The sequence below is a fragment of the Dipodomys spectabilis genome, unplaced genomic scaffold, assembly GCF_019054845.1.
Source record: "Dipodomys spectabilis isolate Male_0828 unplaced genomic scaffold, ASM1905484v1 ptg000018l, whole genome shotgun sequence".
NCBI classification, from domain to species: domain Eukaryota; kingdom Metazoa; phylum Chordata; class Mammalia; order Rodentia; family Heteromyidae; genus Dipodomys; species Dipodomys spectabilis.
Genome location: NW_024870695.1, coordinates 21,007,980 through 21,027,921, shown reverse-complemented (window position 1 = coordinate 21,027,921; position 19,942 = coordinate 21,007,980). Strand labels below are relative to the sequence as shown.

At 50.0% G+C, this 19,942-nt stretch overlaps 1 protein-coding gene across 1 annotated transcript; it reads left to right on the top strand.

The window, feature by feature from the left end:
* The first annotated feature begins 1,536 nt into the window (after positions 1–1,536).
* Trim25 (tripartite motif containing 25) lies at positions 1,537–19,716 on the top strand. The gene is made up of 9 exons (XM_042673726.1): positions 1,537–2,225; positions 8,367–8,462; positions 11,846–12,079; positions 13,037–13,208; positions 14,496–14,561; positions 17,830–17,853; positions 18,145–18,222; positions 18,308–18,400; positions 18,724–19,716. The coding sequence occupies exons 1-9, from the start codon at positions 1,620–1,622 to the stop codon at positions 19,251–19,253; spliced, it is 1,899 nt and encodes a 632-aa protein (XP_042529660.1). The 5' UTR covers positions 1,537–1,619; the 3' UTR covers positions 19,254–19,716.
* The last annotated feature ends 226 nt before the right edge of the window (positions 19,717–19,942 follow it).

Here is a 19,942-nt window from a genome sequence, read left to right as displayed (position 1 = left end):
TTCTGGAAACAACCCTGCTCCTGCCTGGGGAGGCAGTATTTGATAGTAGAAAATATTTGGCCTCGGGAATCAGATGGACTGGTGGCCAATGACTGTTATTTAGCAAGTTATTTACTTTCTGTAAACCTTGATTTCTCATGTGAGAAGTTTAACCTACCTCAAAGAGCTCGTGTGAGAATTAAATGAGATTACTACTCACAAGTTGGCTTCTTGGGGGACGGGCACCTACAGGACAGGAATTATGGGAACCAGCAGTTAGAATGCCTGGCTTTGTGAAACTGGCATGACATTGTCTTGCAGGGTTTAAAAGGGGTGTGTGTGTGTGTGTGTGTGTGTATACTAGGGTATACTGGGGTTTGAACTCAGGGCCTGGGTGCTGTTAGTTTTTTTTTTTTTTTTTCACTTATGGCTGGCACTCTACCACTTGAGTCATTCCTCTACTTCTGGCTTTTGGCTGGTTAACTGTCCCAATGGCAGGGCTAGGCTTTGAACAGCAATCCTCAGATCTCAGCCTCCTGAAGAGCTAGGATTACCGGTGTCAGGTGCCCATCTGGGAATCATGTTTAGAAAGCATGAATGGAGTGAATGAAATAACGCAGTGTAAATCCGAGTGTGTGACTTGAGCTGTGGTCTTGGGGACTTGTGTGTCTGGATGTCAAGAGGCAGGAATGGGAGAGGAGGAAGAAAGGATTGAAGAAACGATAAAGAAAGAAGGCAATAAGAGCTCTTAGCCGTCACACCGTATTATCCTTTTGTTTATTTTGGTGTTGGCTTTTTGAAACCGCAGTCTCTCTCGCATAGTCCAGGGTGGCTTAGAAAACACTCTGCGTGGCTCAGTGGTAGAGCGCTTGCCTTGCATGCCTGAGGCCCTGGGTTCGATTCCTCAGCACCACATAAGCAAAAAGGAAAAAAAAAAAAAAAAGCCAGAAGTGGGGCTGTGGCTCAGGGTGCTAGCCTTGAGCTGAAGAGCTGAGGGTTGGACAACGCCCAGGCCGAGTTCAGGCCCCACGACCGGACCCAAAAAAAAAAGAAAAGAAAAGAAAAGAAAACACTCTGCGTAGCCTCATAGATTGCTAGAAACTCTTCATCCTCCAGCCCAGGCTGGGATTACAGGCGTGCACCACCCCTCCACACACCTACAGTCGTTCACTTTGTTTTCCTGGAAGACAGACCGGCCCTGGGGGCGGGGGGGGGGGGGGGGGGAGTGCTGGAGAATGGGGAGTTGCGTGGAAGTCACACAGACCCGACAGCTGGAAGTGGGGTGCTCCCCACTTCCCGCCTCAGTGCACCCCCAAACAGCCCCTGGCGTGGGGGGGTGTTGTCGTGAAGATGCTGGGAGCCCCACTGCACCCCACCCTCACCCGGCAGGAGACCTCCTTCCCCTCCCCTCGGGGTTACGACCTGGGGGCTCCCCAACGGGGACCCCAGCGCTGGCCCCACCCCTCCCGGGCGCCCTCCCCCCCACGTGACTTCCTGAAACCCCAGGGCGCCGCCCCTTCCCCGGCTCAGTTTCGTTTCTTCGGCGGCCGGGCGAGGGTCGGGTCGCAGGATCGCGCGTCGCGTCCCGTCTGTCCCGTCCGTCCGTCCGTCCCGTCGGTCCCGTCGGCCCCGCGAGCGCCATGGCCGAGCTGTCCCCGCTGGCCGAGGAGCTGTCGTGCTGCATCTGCCTGGAGCTGTTCCGGGAGCCGGTCACCACGCCGTGCGGCCACAACTTCTGCGGGTCGTGCCTGCGCGACTCGTGGTCGGGCGCGGGCGCGCCGTTCCGCTGCCCGCAGTGCCGCGCCGTCTACCCGGCGCGCCCGCAGCTGCAGAAGAACACGGTGCTGTGCAACCTGGTGGAGCAGTTCCTGCAGACGGAGCCGGGCCGCGCCCTCGCCACCGCCGCCGCCGCCGACTGGACGCCGCCCGGCCGCGCGGCGCCCGCCAGCCCCGCCGCCCCGGTGGCCTGCGACCACTGCCTGCAGGAGGCGGCCGTGAAGACCTGCCTGGTGTGCATGGCCTCCTTCTGCCCCGAGCACCTGCGCCCGCACCTCGACAGCCCCGCCTTCCGCGACCACCCCCTGCAGCCGCCCATCCCCGACCTCCTCCGGCGCAAGTGTCCCCAGCACAACCGCCTGCGGGAGTTCTTTTGCCCCGAGCATGGCGAGTGCATCTGTCACATCTGCCTCGTGGAGCACAAGACCTGCACCCTGGCGCCCCTGAGCCAGGCCAGTGCTGACCTGGAGGTAGGGCCTGGCTCTGTGTGTGTGTGTGTGTGTGTGTGTGTGTGTGTGCAGAGGGCCTTGGGGGGTGGAGGAGGAGGCCATGGAGGAGGGTGAGGGGGCACACCAGGAGGGTCCCTGGGGAATCTAAGATAGGCCCAGTCGTCTGGGCTGCAGGCCATATTGGGGGATATATAGGTGCCACAGAGTGGACCTTCTTGGCTGAACAGGGAGATTATAAAGCCTTCATCTAACTGTGCCCCCTCGCCCCCCACTTCCACCCCCATTTTACAGAGGGGACACCTGAAGACACACAGGCAGGGTGGTGTCCCCTCCTCCCCCCCAAGCCTGTGCTCATCTGAAGATGTTCAGTTGGGTTTTGAAGATCAAATAGCAACTTCAGAGGTCACCTCTGTTTCCCCGGTCACATCCCAGCTGGACCCTGGCAGCTATGTGTGATTCATTTCATGCCCCAGTCTCAGACACCTGAGGTGGAGAAGTGAACTCCGCACAGCAAATGGCAGTCAGGGGTTAGTTCAGTGTCTTTGACTCATGTTTTGTTGTTTCTGGGTCTTCCAGTGGACAGGACTTCAATTCAGATCTCTAGAGTCCTGCGCACTGGACAGTCTCTGAGGCCTGAGGGCATGGAGAGGTGTAGTGGGGTAGGGAGGATGAGCAATCCCCGGATGTGAGCCACAGGGTCATACAACATAGTGTGAGGCACCATAGTGGCCTTTGTCCTTGAGTGTGACTTGGATTTTGCCCCTGGACCCGGGTCCTCATGGGTAAAGGCAGGAGGAGGCGGGACAAGATGGGGGTCCTAGGACTCTTGGAGGCCTGTGATATTCTTAGTGGTTTAGGGGGTCATGGCTTTGTGGATTCAAAGCAGAGGCTGAGAGCATGTGACCAAACTTTTGTTCTAACGGTGTAAGCTCCAAGGAAGGGCCTGAATTCCTGGCTCTCTGTCCCCGTGTGGTCAGAGGAGACACAAGCCTGGGCCATGTTGGTGAAGTCGGCTGTGGTGCCAGGACCAGGGCACAGGCCTTGCTTTGTCCTGCCCTGGCCATGGACTTTGCCTGGCCTTGTCATCTCTCTGGGCTCCTTAGGACTTTTTCCCCCTGAGCCTCAACAGCTGGACCTTAAGGTGTCCCCTTCAAGTTGACCTTTGTGGTATAAGTGATTTGGTTATAGATCGCTCAGTCTCCACCTCTTCCAGGAAAGAAATCTGCCTGGCTTTGGGGGCCAAGAACCCTACTTTTCCCTAGTAGAGCTCTGTGGCTTAGGACAAGTCACTGCAGATCTTGGAGCCTCAACTTCTGCCAAGTAGAATTATTAGGATCCCTCTCTCCCTTCCCTTCCCTTCCCTTCCCTTCCTCTCCCCTCCCCTCCCTTCCTCTCCCCTCCCCTCCCCTCCCCTCCCCTCCCCTCCCCTCCCCTCCTCCTCCTCTCCCCTCCCCTCCTCTCCTCTCCCCTCCCCTCCCCTCCTCTCCTCTCCCCTCCCCTCCTCTCCTCTCCCCTCCCCTCCCCTCCTCTCCTCTCCCCTCCCCTCCTCTCCTCTCCCCTCCCCTCCCCTCCCCTCCCCTCCTCCCCTCCCCTCCCCCCCCTCCCTCCTAAGGTGACTGGAAGGGTCTGGGGAGATAAGCCTGGTAGGAATTGCTGCTTAGGCCAGGTCTATTGGCAAAGGATATGGCTGCTTACAGGAATCCCACCCTAGTGGTCCTAAGATCTGAGTTTGAATCCAACTTGCCTTCTCATCTGGGAAATGGTAAAAAGTGAACTCAGAAGGTTATTGGGAGGGGGAAATGAGGCAGTCTATAAAAACACATTTAGGCTAGGCACCGATGGCTCACACCTATAATCCTAGCTACTCAAGAAGCTGAGATCTGACGATTGCAGTTCAAAGCCAGCCTAGGCAAGAAGGTCCGTGAGATTCTTATCTCCAATAAACCACCAGAAAACCACAAGTGGTTCTGTGGTTCAAATGGTAGGGTGCTTGCCTTGAGCTGAAGAGTTAAGGGACGGTGCCCAGGCCCAGAGTTCAAGCCCCATGACTGACAAACAAAACCAAAACCAGAAACAAAAAACGTTTAGTATGGATGCTCCATTTCTGGTCCTCAAGCCTGGCAACCTGGCTCCCAAAGACAAGCACTATTAGAAGCCCTTATCCATAGAGGCGAAAGCAAGCAGGCAGGAGGGGCCTTCTTAGCCTGGCTAGAGCCAGTCCCCAGCTGGAATCCCATCCAACTCTGTGTACCATCCAACTCAGCTTTTTTTCCCCCCTCTGTTTTGTGCCTGTCCTGGGGCTTGAACTCAGGGCCTAAGTGCTGTCCCTGAGCTTTTACGCTCAAGGCTACATGCCCAGCTTAGCTTTTTAATTCTTGTAGCAAGAATCCCTCACCAAACCAGCCCCCATGGCTCTCCTTTCAGCCTGGCTGCTGCTCATGCTACTTCACTGCCAGTCCCCTACTGGGCAGTGCCCCAAGCATGGATATCTGGGCTGCTAGCCTGGGGGGGGGGCAGCGCAGACTCAGGGCTCTGCAGCCTCCAATGCAGAGCATCCAAGTCCTTGGCCTGTGGCAATCTTAACTCATTTTCAAAAGTTGTTTGCCCTTGATTTAGGGGGGCTTTGTGGGTATTAGGGTTCCTATTCTGCTTCCCTCGAGTTGTATGGGGCCCTGTCCATGAAGAGTAGACTATTGTTTAACTCATTGTAAATAAAATATTTCACAATGTAGGGCTCTAGTGCTAAGAGCAGCTCATGGAAACTCTGCACTTCCTGGTGGCCTCCATGTCTCTTCCAGTTCTACCAGGCCAGATCTGCCTGCCTTGGTTTGGCCTTTGGCCCCGGCAGTATCTGAGATAAGCTGGGTGAAAGGCAGTGACCCAGAGGTGGAGTCTGAAACCTTGTTAGTGACTTTCTGGTTGAGTTTATATGGCCTTGATGCCCGCTTCCAACCTTGACAAATGAGATTGTTACTGATTCAAGGTCAGGTTCAGCCCCAAATCTCTGTACAGAAAGCTGGTAATCACCCCTGGGAATTACCAGCATGCTCAGTTTGGTCATGTCTGTAACTTTTTTTTTGGTCATAGGGCTTGAAATCAGGGCTTGGATGCTCTCCCTCAGCTCTTAGGCGCAAGGCTAACATTCTGTCATTTTGAATCACAGCTCTACTTACTGTTTTCTGGTGGTTCATTAGAGATAAGAGTCTGTCAGACACTCCTGCCTGGACTGGTTTTGAACCATGATCCTTAAATCTCAGCCTCCTGAGTAGCTAGGATTGCAGGTATGGGCCACCAGCACCGGGCCGTGTTTATCATTTTTATACCAGAACCATAGCTGGGCCAGTTAATAGCAATGCCATCTTGGACAAATGGCTTAATTTTCCTGTGCCTCAGTGTCATTGTCTGTATAGATTGGGTAATTTCAACTCCATAGTCTTGTTCTGTGTGTGTGTGTGTGTGTGTGTGTGTGTGTGTGTGTGTGTGTGTGTGTGTGTGTGTACTGGAGCTTGAACTCAAGGCTGCTCACTCTTACTTGGCTCTTTTGCTCAAGGCTGACACTCTACCACTTTAAGCCACACCTCCACTCTGGCATCTGGGTGGTTAATTAGAGATGAGACTCTTGGATTTGTCTGCTCAGGCTGGCTGTGAATTACAATTCTCAGATCTCAGCCTCCTGAAGTAGCTAGGATTACAGGCATGAGCTACTGTCATGAGTCACTGTTGTCTGGCTAATAGTCTTGTTCCTATTTTGTTGAGAGCTGAAACAATACATACAATTACACATGTCATCATGGCAGTTAATATGGTAGTGGCCGTGGCTGTTCCTTCCCATCTCTGAGTCCCAGCATTTCACCTATGCAGGTACAAAAGAGACTCAGGTATTAATGTAAAAGCATATAGGAATAATATGAGGCTCTTGACTTTCTTCATGCACATGCACATGTCTCTCCTTATGCCTTTGTTTCTGGGCATGGCTAGGAGGCAAAGAATTCTGAAGTAGCTTAGCTCAGTTTTAGCAATTGAAGGGATTTGCATCTGGGCTGCAGCCCTGTGGCTGGCTGGCTCCTCCATTTTGCTAGCCCTGGGTGTGAAGTACAGCTTGGACTGTGGATTTTGTCCCTCTGCCTTCCTGAGGCTGGCAGTTTCCTGCAGCTTCCTCCTGGGATGGGCAGGGGCCACTTGAGAGAACAATCCCAGATATGGGGTTTGTTTCTTTCTGAGTCCTCTTCTTCAGAATCTGGCCTTAGTGTCCTCTGCTTTACTAGCTTTTTCATGTCTTTTTGATGTATGTGTCTCCTCTCCCAAGATTGGTACTCTTCCACTTGAGCCATAGCTCCACTTCTAGCTTTTTTGCTCCTTAACTGGAAATGAGAGTCTCATAGACATTCCTGCCTGGACTGGCTTTGAACTGCAGTCCTCAGATCTCAGCCACCTGAATAGCAAGGATTACAAGCATGAGTCATTTGTACTCAGCAGGTTTTTTTTTTTTTTTTAATTGTTGTTGTTGTTGGTCATGAGGCCTGGGTGTTATCCCTGAGCATTTCAGCTCAAGGCTAGTGCTCTTCTGGTGGTTTACTGGAGATAAGAGCCTTGTGGAAGGGCTGGGAAGGTGGCTCAGTGGTAGAGCGCTTGCCTTGCATGCATGAGGCCCCGGGTTCGATTCCTCAGCACCAAATAAGCAAAAAGAAAAAAGCCAGAAGTGGCGCTGTGGCTCAAGTGGTAGAGCGCTAGCCTTGAGCTGAAGAGCTGAGGGATAGCACCCAGGCCCAGAGTTCAGGCCCCACGACCGGACCCCAAAAAAAAAAAAAAGAGCCTCGTGGACTTTCTTGCCTGGGCTGGCTTTGAACCATGATATTCAGATCTCAGCCTCCTGAGTAGCTAGGATGACAGGCATGAGTCACCGGCACCTGGTTTTCAGCAGTTTTGGTTGTTGTTGTTTTTTTGTCAGTCGTGGGACTTGAACTCTGGGCCTGAGCGCTGTCCCTCAGCTCTTCAGCTCAAGGCTAGCACTCTACCACTTGAGCTACAGTGCCACTTCCCGTTTTCTGGTGGTTTATTGGAGATAAGAGTTTCACGGACTTTCCTGCCTGGGCTGGCTTTGAACCGCGATCCTCAGATCTCAGCCTCCTGAATAGCTAGGATTATAGGCATGAGCCACCAGCGCCTGGCTGAGAGCTTTTTCTTTTATCCTTTGTTTTGGTTTTTTAAAAAAACATCTTTTAGTAGCTTTTCTTAGACATCTTGCCTGCTTTTTTTTTTTTTTTCTGCTTATGTGGTGCTGAGGAATCGAACCCAGGGCCTCAGGCATGCGAGGCAAGCACTCTACCACTGAGCCTCCTTCCCAGCCCCCCTCTTGCCTGCTTTTTGAACTGCTTGCAGTGGCAGGTTTGTGGTAGGCATGTTTGCATGACAGGCCACTGCCGAAGCAGCTGTAGCTGCTTCTATGGCCATGTAGCCTGGCCACTTGCTGCCGCCCTTGGCTCAATTTCATCAGCTGTTGAGTGAGCTGTAGTGAAGAAATCTCCAATTATAGAAGCTAGCATTTCATCTGACCTTACAAAGACCCAGGCAGGGTTCTGAACACTCACCTTGTTTTCATTGGTCCTCCTGAGAGCCCTGCAAGTGGGAACAGTCCTATCTAATTCATGGCCAAGGAAACTGAGTCAGTTGGGAATTGGGACTTGGAACTTCCTCTCTCTGTCCTAAAGTCTTTTCTGCCCTGTCCCCCCCTTAAAGAATTGCAGGGAATAAGCATGTATGACAAGCTTTAAGAAGCTCTAGGGAGCCAGGTGTTGCTGGCTCACAACTGTAATCCTAGCTACTCAGTAGGCTGAGATCTGAGGAACCTGGTTTGAAGCCAGCACATGCAGACAAATTTTAGAGACTTTTCTCCAGTTAGCCACCAGCAATGCTAGAAGTGGGTCTGTGCCCCAAGTGGCCATCCTTGAGCAAAAATGGTAAGAGCACCCTGGCCCTAAGTTCAAGTGCTACTACCATCAGAGAGAGACAGAGACAGAGAGACAGAAAGACAGACAAACAAGTTCCAGACAGACAAAATGTGGGAGCACAGGAGTAGCCAGACTTCAGTGCAGAGTGTGACTGCGGATGGAGGGTGGATGGGCTCTAGGGGGTTTACCTTACCCTTGTTTGTTTCCTCTGCAGAACAAACTGAAGCATAAACTAACCATCATGCACAGTCACTTCAACGGGGCATCGAAAGCGCTGGAGGATGTGAGAGCCAAGCAGCAGGGTGTGCGGGTGAGCCCCATCCCTCCCCCAGGCTAGTCCTGCGGGTTCCCTTTGGCTTCTGTGTGCAAGGCAGGTCTTGGAACGTGGGTTCCGGCTGCATTCACAGTGACTGAATTAAATGTTGTCCCGGCCAAGCATGCCAAAAGCGATGTACCCAAGCAAGATTCTTCATAAACCCAGCTTGAAAACTGCCAAGGCTGGGGATGTGATTCAGGTGACCTGGATGAAATCTCCAGTTCAGACTTCAATCCCCACCTCCACGCCCCCCCCCCCCCAAAAAAAAAAATTCCAAAACCCAAAACAATTCCCTCTCCCATCCCTAGGGAGTTGTTAAAAATGAAGACTAAAATGTAGTAGCAAAGAGCCTGCATAGTAGCACACATTTGTCATCCCAGCTGCTAAGGGAGGCAGAGTTAGAAAGATTGAGAGTTGGAGGCCAGTCTATGTGAAGTTATTGAGGCTGTAGATAAACATTAGAACAAAATACAAAAGGGCTGGAGGTGTGGCTCAAATGATAGGACACCAAGCATGCCCATGGTTCAAACCTCAGAACTGAGGGAAAAAAAGAGATAGGAGCATAGAAAAGTCATTATACTATGAAGTGGGAGAAAAACAGGAAACCAGAGTACATACCTCTAGGGTCATGCCTGTTCATAAAAAGGAAGTGTAGTGTTTACTGTGGCTGCAGTAATAACTTGACATAGGCTGTGAATGGTTTACAATGAGGAGAAAAACATTCACAGTTATGGAGACCAAAAGTCCAACATCAAAATGTTAGCAGGACCTTGTTCCCCCTGAAGCCCCTAGGGAGAGTCTTTCCCATCCTCTTCCTGTCCTGTAGCTTAGGCTTGTGTCTACACTACTCCAATTGGCCTAGTATCTGCATGGCTAGCCATTCTTCCTTTGTGCTTTCTCTTCCCTCTGTAATAAGGACCCAGGTCACCTCATGTGGGTTATCTGGGGGGGGGGGGGTCTCCAGACCCTTAGTTATTTACATCTGCAGATGCCCTTATTTTAATCAAGGTCATGCTCACAGGCTCTGGAATGTGGCCTATCTTTGGTGAGCCAGCTTGACCCCATGGCAGGAAGTAGGAAAGAATACTGGAAGGAGCAATTGTAGAACAGTAGCTGATAAATAAGATATATATATATATTGTACTGATACTAGGACTTGAACTTAGGGCCTGGATGCTGCCCCTTAGCTTTTTTCTTTTTTCCCCCTCAAGGCTAACATTGTACTGCTTGAGTCATAGCTCCACTTCTGGCTTGTTTTGCTGGTTAACTGGAGATTTAAAGAAAATCTCAATCTCATAGACTCTCTTGCCCAGGCTGCCTTGGAACCTTAATCCTCAGATGTGAGCCTCCTAGTAGCTAGAATTACAGCTATCTGCCACCAACACCTAGCTGAACCCTTTCTTCTTACTGTCCTCTTATTCCACAAGGCCTAGTTGGTGAGAACCAGCCACCAAAAGCAGGAAGTACCAAAAGACCACAGAAAGAGGTGTGCACAAAGTATAATCTGTTAGGGACTTGTAGACAGCAGCAGGTCTTGGCAGCAACAGAATAAGAGGATTCTGCACACCAAAGGCAGGAAGAAAGGGTTTATATGTAGCCTTGGGCCTTGCCCAACGGGAGTGAACCTGGTTTATCTCAAGAGTGAACATGTCCATGATCAGTTCTGAAAGAGTCTGTGCCTCAGTGGCCAGCACTATGGGCTTGGTTAACTGACTTAATGAGTTTGTTTATCTAATAGAAGGTGTGCCAGGTTCATCTGCAGGGCAAAAATGGCTGTTATGGGATTCCTCCCTGGGTCATCATTACTTGTTTGTTCAAGCTTTTGGAAAGGTAAACAGGGAGGAAACAGAACTCTAAGCAACTTCCTTTTAAGCAAATGACATGGATTGAACCTGTTACTTCTGCTCATTAGAAGAAGTTAGGTCAACAGGCCAAGCCTAGCAGCAGGGGAGTCTGGGGAATGTAGTCCAGGCCACGAGGTACCCACTGGGTTCTTGAGGGTGCTCTCGTACTAAAGGAAAAAGGACAGGATGAACACTGAGGATATTGGTGGTCACATTAGGGTTAGCAAAGTAAAGGGTTAGATAAAGAAGTAATTGAAGCCAGGTACTAGTAGTTTGCACCTATAATCCTAACTACTCAGGAGGCCGAGATCTAAAAATCATGGTTTGAAGCCAGCCTGGGGGAAAAAAATCTGTGAAACTCTTATCTCCAATTAACCAGCAAAAAGCCAGAAGTGCAGCTGTGGCTCAAGTGGTAGAGTGCTAGCCTTGAGCTAAAATACCAAGGGAGAGTGGAATCCCTGAATTCAAGCACGTACACACACACACACACACACACACACACTCACACTCACACACGACTGCTTCTGCTTCTATTTTAAGAAACAAAATACCATACCCCTGGTGTAGAAGCTCCTCTTTTCTTCTCATTATCATCTCTCTCTTTCTCTCGGCCAGAAGTAACCACTACCTTAAGTAAGTTCATTAATTCCTAGGCGTGTGTGTGTGTGTGTGCGCGCGCGCGCGTGCGTGCGTGTGTGTGTGTGTGTGTGTGTGTGTGTGTGTATGCATCTTGATATCAAAGCTTGAATTCAGAGCCTCAAACTCTCACTTTGCTTCTTGCTCCTAGTTGGTGCTCTACAAAATTGAGCCATACCTCTAGTCCTGCATTTTGCTGGTTAATTGGAGTCTCACAGACTTTTCTGCCCGGGCTGGCTTTGAAACTCAGTCCTTAGATCTCAGTCTCCTTTGTAGCTTGAATTACAGGTGTGAGCCACTAGGTCCCAGCTTTTCCAGGCATTTCTTTATATTTGTAAATATAACGATCCTTAGCAGTAAACACCACTCTCTGTTTCTAAGCTTCTTTAAAGTGCATCATTCTGTATGGCTTCTACAAGTTGCTTTTTTCCATGGAGATTTATCCATGCATAGTTTTCATTAAATTGTATGACTAATTTAATATGCCATCATGAGAGTTTGTGGGGTTTGTTTTGTCTTTGTTTTTGAGATGGTCTCACGATATTGCCCAGTCTGGCTTCCAAACTCCTGGGTTCCAGTGCTCTTCCGGTCTCAGCCTCCTGATTAGCTAGGCCTACAGCAGTCAAGCCCTATGCCTGTCTTGGTTTTGCTGTTTCAAACAATGCTGCTTGTGCCCATTCTTGTGTGTGTCCTAGGGCAGGTGTGCAAGAATGTCTCTAGAGAACAGAAGTAGGATTCCAGTCGTGGGGTGTGGAAACCTGCACATGGACTAGTCATGGCCAAGTGCAGCAGGCACATTCCCCAGAGGCCTCCCACTGCACTCACAGGGGGGTGGGCCGGGGTGGGGGTGGGGCGTAGCCATAGCAGTCCACCCTTCTGACACCTCGGCCTTTCTAGGATGTTGCAAACAGGAAGGTGGAGCAGGTGAGACAAGAATACCTGGAAATAAAGGCGCTTATTGATGCCTCCGAGACCAACTCCATCTGCAAGATAAAGGAAGAGGAGATGAGGGTCAGCTCCAAGTACGACAGCATTTACCAGATCCTGCTCAAGAAGAGGAGTGAGATCCAGAGCCTAAAGAGTGATATCGAGCAAAGCCTGGCCAAGTGGGAGGAGTATGAGTTTCTGGAGGTGGGTTCTGATGAGATGCCCCTGAATGTTCTTTCTGCCCAGCATCACAATTCCCCCCCCCCCCCCCCCTGCCTGTCCTTGTGCTTGAACTCAGGTCCTGGGCATGCTCCCTGAATTTTTGTGCTTTACCCCTTTTGCTATAATTTCACTTCTTAGCTTTTTGGTAGTTAATTGGAAATAAGAGTCTCACATATTTTCCTTCTTGGACTAATTTTGAACCGTGATCTTCAGATCTTAGCTTCCTGAGTAGCTAGATTACAGGTGTGAGCCATTGGCTCCTGGCTCCAAAATATTCTTTCTCTCTCTCTCTCTCTCTCTCTCTCTCTCTCTTTCTCGGGGCATTGTAACAAACACTGCCTCTTGAGCCATCCTTCCAGCTCATCTTGCTTTTTTAAAAAAAATATTTACTGTATGCGGGTCCTGGGACTTGAACTCAGGATCTCAGGCCCTTGCTTAGCTTTTTCACTCAAGGCTGGTGCTCAAACTATGCAGGCCTTTACGCTCTCCCATCCTTCTTCCCCATGGCCCCTGGTTAAGTGTTGTCCCCTGTGCTTTTTGCCTTCATGCCCCTTAGCATGGCTTTCAAGGTCCTTGGTGCCCAGACCTGACATTGGCTGGCAGACTTACATCTTGCCAACAGCCCCTGGTTGTGCTCTGGGCTGAGCATAGCTAGGCACGTCACTCCACAGATACAGTAGACACTGCTGGGGGGCACCACAGCTCAGGTGCAGGTCTTTCCGAAGTGCTTGTCTCACTCAGCTCTGTCCCTCTTTACCTACTTCCTCTTGCCTATTCCATAAGGAGCCTGGGGGCACTTTATCCCCTGGCAGCTTTGGTCCTGTGGTTTAAACAGGATGGGTAAACTTAGTCAGCACTTGTAGCCTCAGAGTAGTAAGGACCAAGCCCAGGCCTGGCTTCCCTCCAGCTGCCTGTCCTTAACCTCTGGGCTTGTTCCAGAAAGCAGCAAAACTGCAAGGAGCCTCATCGAAGCCAGTCTATATCCCCAAAGTGGAGCTGGATCATGAGCTCATGAAGGGGGTCTACCAGAGCACCCTGGAGCTCAAGAACGAGCTGAGGCGGATCCTCAGGCAGATCCATGAGAAGAAGCCCGAGGAGCCATGCAACTCAGGTAACAGCAACACCATGCTGTCCAAGGAAGTGCCCTAAAACTGGGTGGGTCTTCTCATTGCATTTGGCTGGAGGAGGGGGCAGCAGAGCACAGGGCCTAGCCGTTCCCCAGCAGAGGGGTCTCTGCTGCATCCTATGACTAGGATGCTCTCCAAAAAGATGTGTGTGTGGGGGGGGGCGCGAGCGCACGCGCATGCACACGCCCACACATGCATGCATGCCGGTACTTGAACTCAGGGCCTCACAATCTAATTTGGCTTTCTCGCTCAAGGAGGGTGCTCTGCCGCTTGAGCCACACCTCCATTTCAGGATTTTGTGTGTGAGTTTCAGGCCTGGGGCCTGAACTCAAGACCTGGGTGCTGTCCCTGAGCCTTTTTAAAATCAAGGCTAGCATGATACCACTTGAGCTACAGCTCTATTTCCAGCTTTTTGGTGGTTAATTGGACATGAGTCTCACAGACTTTCCTCAGCTTCCTGAGTAGCTAGTCATGAACCACTGGCACTTGGCCACTTCAGAATCTTTGCTGGCCAATTAGAGATTAGATTCTTGCCTTACTGGGTGCTGGTGGATCACACCTTTAATCCTAAGTACTTAAAAGGCTGAGATCTGAGGACTATAGTTCAAAGTCAGCCTGGGTAAGAAAGTCTGTGAGACCAGAAAACCAGAAGTGGCACTGTGGCTCAAAGTAGTAGAGTGTTAGCCTTGAACAAAATAGCTCAGGGACAGTGCTCAGGCCTAGTTCAAGCCTCATGACTGACCAAAAAAAAAAAAAAAAAAATCCTCACCTGATTTTCCTGACCTTGTTGGCCTTAAACCAATCACAGCTTAGATCACAGTTTCCTGAGTTGCTGAGATTCCAGGTATGAGCAGTATACCCAGCTCCCAGACCTAGCTCCCAGCTTAAACTCTTGACCTGGGTGCTGTCCCTGAGCTCTTCAGCGCAAGGCTAGTGCTCTACCAATTGAGCCACAGAGCCACGTCTGGTTTTCTGGTCGTTTATTGGAGATAAGAGTCTCATGGACTTTCCTGCCAGGGCTGGCATTGAACCATGATCCTCAGATCTCAGCCTCCTGAGTAGCTAGGATTACAGGTGTGAGCCACCAGCGCCTGGCTGAGAGCTTGTTCTTTTATCTTTTGTATCTCTTGAAATGATCAGAAGGGGAAACAAGTGGAAATAACTATCAATAAAAGCATTTTACCCCTTCTGTCCACTGCACAACAAAGCCAGCTTCTGAGTCAGCGGAGAAGAGCCACATACAGTGGATTGTTTTTGTTTTTTTGTCACAGGTGACTCAGGAGACTGTGGCACAGAATCTTCAAGCAAACCCTCACGCCCCATGAAGAAGACTCCACGTAAGTAACCAACCACCTCACCCCCAATGCATTGGCAGGTGCTTTGACTGACACCTCACAGGGATCAAACAGGCACAGTGTACAGGGACCTGGATCTCTGGAGAAGTCTGGTGTGGACTTTGTAAAGCAGGAGCTCCACTGGGGCAGGAAGGGGCACTTGTCCACCATATTTGGTAACAGGGACATCTGGAAAGGCAGGATCACCAAGGGTGATGTGTGGTAGAGTCTCATTTGCTGAACTGGAGTCTGGTGTGGAGGAGCTATACTGTGGTCTCTATGCAAGGAGGCCACGTCTCTCACGGGTCTCAGCAGCTTGTCTGACCTGGAATGGTGTCTGTTCTCCCAATTTTCCCCACCCTGATTCATTATTGCCTCCTCCTCCTCCTCCCACTGAGCCAGTTTTTTCCTAATCCCCACTTCATGAAAAATTAATACCACCCATGCACAGCTTATTGGTTTTTATTTATTTATTTTTTGTCAGTCATGGGGCTTGAACTCTGGGCCTGGGAGCTGTCCCTCAGCTCTTCAGCACAAGGGTAGCACTCTACCACTTGAGCCACAGTGCCACTTCCGGTTTTCTGGTGGTTTATTAGAGATAAGAGTCCCACGGACTTTCCTGCCCAGCTGGCTTTGAACCATGATCCTCAGATCTCAGCCTCCTGAGTAACTAGGATTACAGGTGTGAGCCACTGGCGCCCGGCTCAGCTTATTGGTTTATCCATAAAAGGGGTGAGATTTTCATACAATTCTTTGTCCCCCACTCTGCTGCCGTGAAAGTGTCAATGTTTTCCCTCAGTGGGTGTGATCTTGGGTTGGGTTGAAAAATGATCCTGTTTCCTCAACTGTCCACATTTTAGCAGTAATGATATTGAAACCAATATGATGATGGTGGTGGTGGTGGTGGTGATGGTGATGGTCATGATGGTGGTGGTGATGGTGGTATTGGCGTGTGTATGTGTTTAATTTCCTACGGATACTCGTGAGAGCACTTTCCAAGCTATAGATCCACCATTATGTTACCCTGATTGCTTCCTCAAGTCAGTATGGGAGGTCAGTGGATAGTGGAAGGGAGAGAAGTGTTGTCTTGCTTTTCTCTGTTGTTGCTTGTTTGGCTTGTCTTCAGCAGACAACTCTCAAGTCACAGACCCTCCATGGACTAGCGTAAGGGCTCAGATGCCCAGGTGTCGCTGGAGGAGAGAAGCCAGGAAAAGCTAGAAGATGGTGAAGGGCACTTGTGTGAAAGGGGAAGGACTTTCAGTCTGGATCCTTCTGGAGTCCTCTTCACCCAGGAGGTTTCCTTCCTGCTGCCCTAGGTCTCCTGTGACACCACTCCACGTGAGGGTAGGGATGGGGGTGGGGGGACTCTCCTGCTTAACAGAGTGACACCCTGGAAAATCACTAGCAATGTGTTAAACTCAGGAATGAATCGGGTTCCTCTATGTTGAAATAAATCAGCTGGGGTCGGGGAAGAGGTGAGGCCAGGGCCGATTGGTCACCATATAGGAAACTCCCAAGAGGCCTAATGAGCAGGGAGGGGCCTGGGTCTCAGGTGCTGGGCCCCTGGAAGTGGGCAGAGGTGAGGAGAAGGGTGCTGGGGAACTCCCGCAAGAAGTGGTACTATGCCACGTGAGGCCGAGTGGAAGTAAACGCTACGGCGGAAGCAGAGCTTACCGAAAACGAACCGTGAAGGCACAGGGCTAAGAGCCTAGTGCCCCCCGCTGCATGATGGGTGAGGTAGGGGATGGGCTTAAGGGCAGAGGGAGCTGAGTCTCCAGCCCACTTGAATGCTGGAGTGTAACTCAGTGTCTCACCCCACCACAGACCGCTGCTTGCCTGGCCTCGCTCCCAGACTTACTCACACTCTTATGTCTGGTGATTTTACATTTCTTGCTGCTCCCCAGGTAACATGGCAGCAGCTGTTTGGGGGACCATACATGGAAACAATGTTTTAGTCCAACTCAGTTCCATATACTCTGGATTCTCTGTTAGTCTTTATTTATTTTTGTTTTGCTTTGTTTTATGCTACTCCTGGGGCTTGAACTCGGGGGCTGGATGCTGTCCCTTAGTTTTTTCACTCAAGGCTGTCATTCTAACACTTAAGCCACAGCTCCACTTCTGGCTTTGTGGTAGTTAAATGGAGGGAAGACTCTCACAGACGTTCCTGCCTGGGTTGGCTTTGAACCTTGATCCTCAGATCTCAGCCTCCTGAGTAGGTGGGATTATAGGTGTGAGCCACCAGTCCCTGACTTGATTACTATTTTTGGAGCTCAGATTGGCCTTGGACTTGAAATTGTTCTGCCTCAACCACCTGAGTTCTGTGGTTACAGGTGTGTGCTGTGCTTCCCAGCGCGCTCTGGGAAGCTAAATATCTGTATCTATGTCTAGCTAAATATCTTTCTTTTTTTTTGGCAGTGGTGGAGTTTGAGCTTAATCTCTTGTGCTTGCTAGGCTGGCATGCTATCACTTGAGCCATGCCTTCAACCTTGCATTTTACTGTTTATTTTGGATATAGAGTCTAAAGAACTTTTTTCTACCCGGCCTGGCTTAAAACCAGATCACCCAGGTCTGTTTCTGGAGTAGGTAGGACTCACTTTGGATATGTTGTAAAGACTATTTTGTTTCTTTCTTAAACATACATAGTTGGGTAAGTTTTGACAATTGATATCTGTGTTACAATTACCCAAGTCAACACAAAGACTCTGTTTCCCTAGAACATTACTTCCTACTTCTTATTAACTACTCCTGGGTCCCCCCTCAACCACAGATACTTCCTATCACTGTAGATAAGTGTTGTTTGTTTTTCCCTTCTGTTTTTCTTTCTTTCTTTTTTTCTTTTTCTTTTTTTTTTTGTTGGTTGCAGGGCCTGATCTCTGGGCCTGGGCGCTGTCCCTCAGTTCTTCAGCACAAAGCTAGCGTTTACCACTTGGCCACAGCACCACTTCCAAGTTTTTCTGCTTATGTGGTGCTGAGGAATCGAACCCAGGGCCTCATGCATGCAAGGCAAGCACTCTACCATTGAGCCACCTACCCAGCCCTACCTTCTGTTTTTCAAGTGAAAGCATCCTAGCTTTTTTTTTTTTGGTCTGAGACAGAGACTTGAACTTGTACATGACACTTTTGCTAGTGCTACCAACTCAGCCACGCTACCAACTCCCCTCTTAGCTTTATTTGCATGAGTCAAGTTCATTGGAATGAATATGATTACAGTTTTTTAAAAGTCTCATGGTGTGCTTAAAAGTATCATAATCCTGAAAACTTTCCTTTTCAGAAGAAAAGAAGTCCAAGAAACCGTGTAAGTTGTGTATTTATGCATTTTTTTGCTCTTGAGACTTGTCTAAGCCTACAACTAACAGTTGGCAGCTATGTTGTCTTTGCTTTGGACTGGATTTTGTCAAGACAGGCAGGCCTGAGCTTCTAGTGCATGCGCTATAAGAGAGCTATAGTCTTATCTGAACTAACCCCAGTCACCTTGGCTGTGTGTGTTTATGGACGTGGCTTTCGTTGTTCAGCTTGGAAGGGAAGAGAGGCCATTTCCATCCCTCTATGTCACATCACCAACTCATGTTTCTGCTCTTCACTCTAGCCCCTGCCTCGACTGTCAAGTTACCCACCTTTGGAGCTCCTGGACAGTCAGAGGACTTGAAACCAACTGTCTCAGATGGTGAGCTATTGTGGGCTAGGGACAGTTGGGTGTTCACTGTGAGTTTGTCCTGAATGACACTTTCTGTTTCCTCTCACAACTACAGCCAAAGCCAGCTCTATACAGCCCAGTTCCACATCTATCAAGGACAAGTTGCTAGCCACCTTCTTAGCCATGTCTAGACCTGAGCTGCAGGAGTGTGAGTAGTCTGGCTGAGGACTGGGTGGATGGGTGGGTGGGTGGGTGGATGGATGGATGGATGGATGGATGGATGGATGGATGGATGGATGGATGGATGGATGGATGGATGATGGGGTAAATGGGAGGATAGATAGATGGGTGGATGAATGGATGGCTGGGTAGGTGGATGGTGGGGTAGGTAGAATGGTAGATGGGTGGATGGAAGGTGGGGTGGGTAGATGGCTGGATAAAACCAATGTATAGAACCAGTTAGAGAAAGGCCTACATGTAACAGTATTTTGGGCCCCTTGTAATTGATTTCTTGGGCTGATGCTTTCTCAGATTCTGCTAGAATTATCCTGGACTACAACACTGCCCACAACAAGGTGGCACTGACAGATAGCTTTACCACAGCGTCAGTGGCTGATGTACCTCAGAACTACCGGTCACATCCCCAGAGGTTCACCTACTGCTCTCAGGTGCTGAGCCTGCACTGCTACAAGAAAGGGATTCACTACTGGGAGGTGGAGCTGGGCAGGAACAACTTCTGTGGGGTAGGCGTCTGCTACGGCAGCATGGATCGACAGGGCCCTGAAAGCCGGATTGGCCGCAACAGCAAGTCCTGGTGCGTAGAGTGGTTCAACAACAAGATCTCAGCCTGGCACAATAATGTGGAGAAAACCCTGCCCTCTACCAAGGCCACGCGGGTGGGTGTGCTTCTCAATTGTGACCACGGCTTTGTCATTTTCTTCGCTGTTCCTGAGAAGGTCCACCTGTTGTACAAATTCAAGGTGGACTTCACCGAAGCTCTGTATCCCGCCTTCTGGGTGTTCTCGGCGGGAACCTCGCTCTCCATCTGCTCTTCCAAGTAGGCAGCTATAGACACTCGGGTTCACTGCCTGGGGAGCATCTATGATTAGAAAAGGGGCTGCAATGAGATTCTCCTTGGAGAGCTTCCCTGGGTCCCCAGTGTTTGGAAGAATGGGCGTGGGAGCTGGGGAAAGTGGGGAGCTGGGGTTAGAGGAGGGATTTCCTGAGTAGGGGGTAGGGTGATTGTCTGGGGGGGTGAGGAAGCAAGTCTACCTCCTGGTGCCCACTGCAACAGGGTCACCTCTTTCCACTCTTCTGGAAATTCTCCAGGCAGCTGGGCATCTGAGCAGAGAGTAAAATCTTAACCACCCCGTTCCTCTTGTACAAAATCTATAGCCACATTCTTTCTCAGGATAGCTTTTAGATCTTGGTGTTTTGATTACTCTTTAGATTAAAAAAAAAAAAAAAACTTAACGCCCTTGACTCATGCCTATAATCCTAGTTACTCAGGAGGTTGAGATCTGAGGATCAAGGTTTGAAGTCAGCCTAGGCAGGAAAGTCCATGAGTCTCTTACTTCCGTGAACCACCAAAAAGAACAGAAAAACAAACTGGAAGTGGTACTGTAACTCAAGAGACAGTGCCTAGTTAAAGCTCCAGTACTGCCACATATGCATACCAAAAAAATAAAAATGAGAAGGCAGCCACTGGTGACTCACACCTATAATCCCAGCTACTCAGGAGGCTGAGATC

Coding starts and splice junctions, on each gene's coding strand:
- Trim25 (XM_042673726.1), top strand. CDS start 1,620: ATGGCCGAGCTGTCCCCGCTGGCCGAGGAGCTGTCGTGCTGCATCTGC. Junction 13,209..14,495: donor CGAGGAGCCATGCAACTCAG/GTAACAGCAACA, acceptor TTTTTGTCACAG/GTGACTCAGGAGACTGTGGC. Junction 18,223..18,307: donor GAAACCAACTGTCTCAGATG/GTGAGCTATTGT, acceptor TCACAACTACAG/CCAAAGCCAGCTCTATACAG.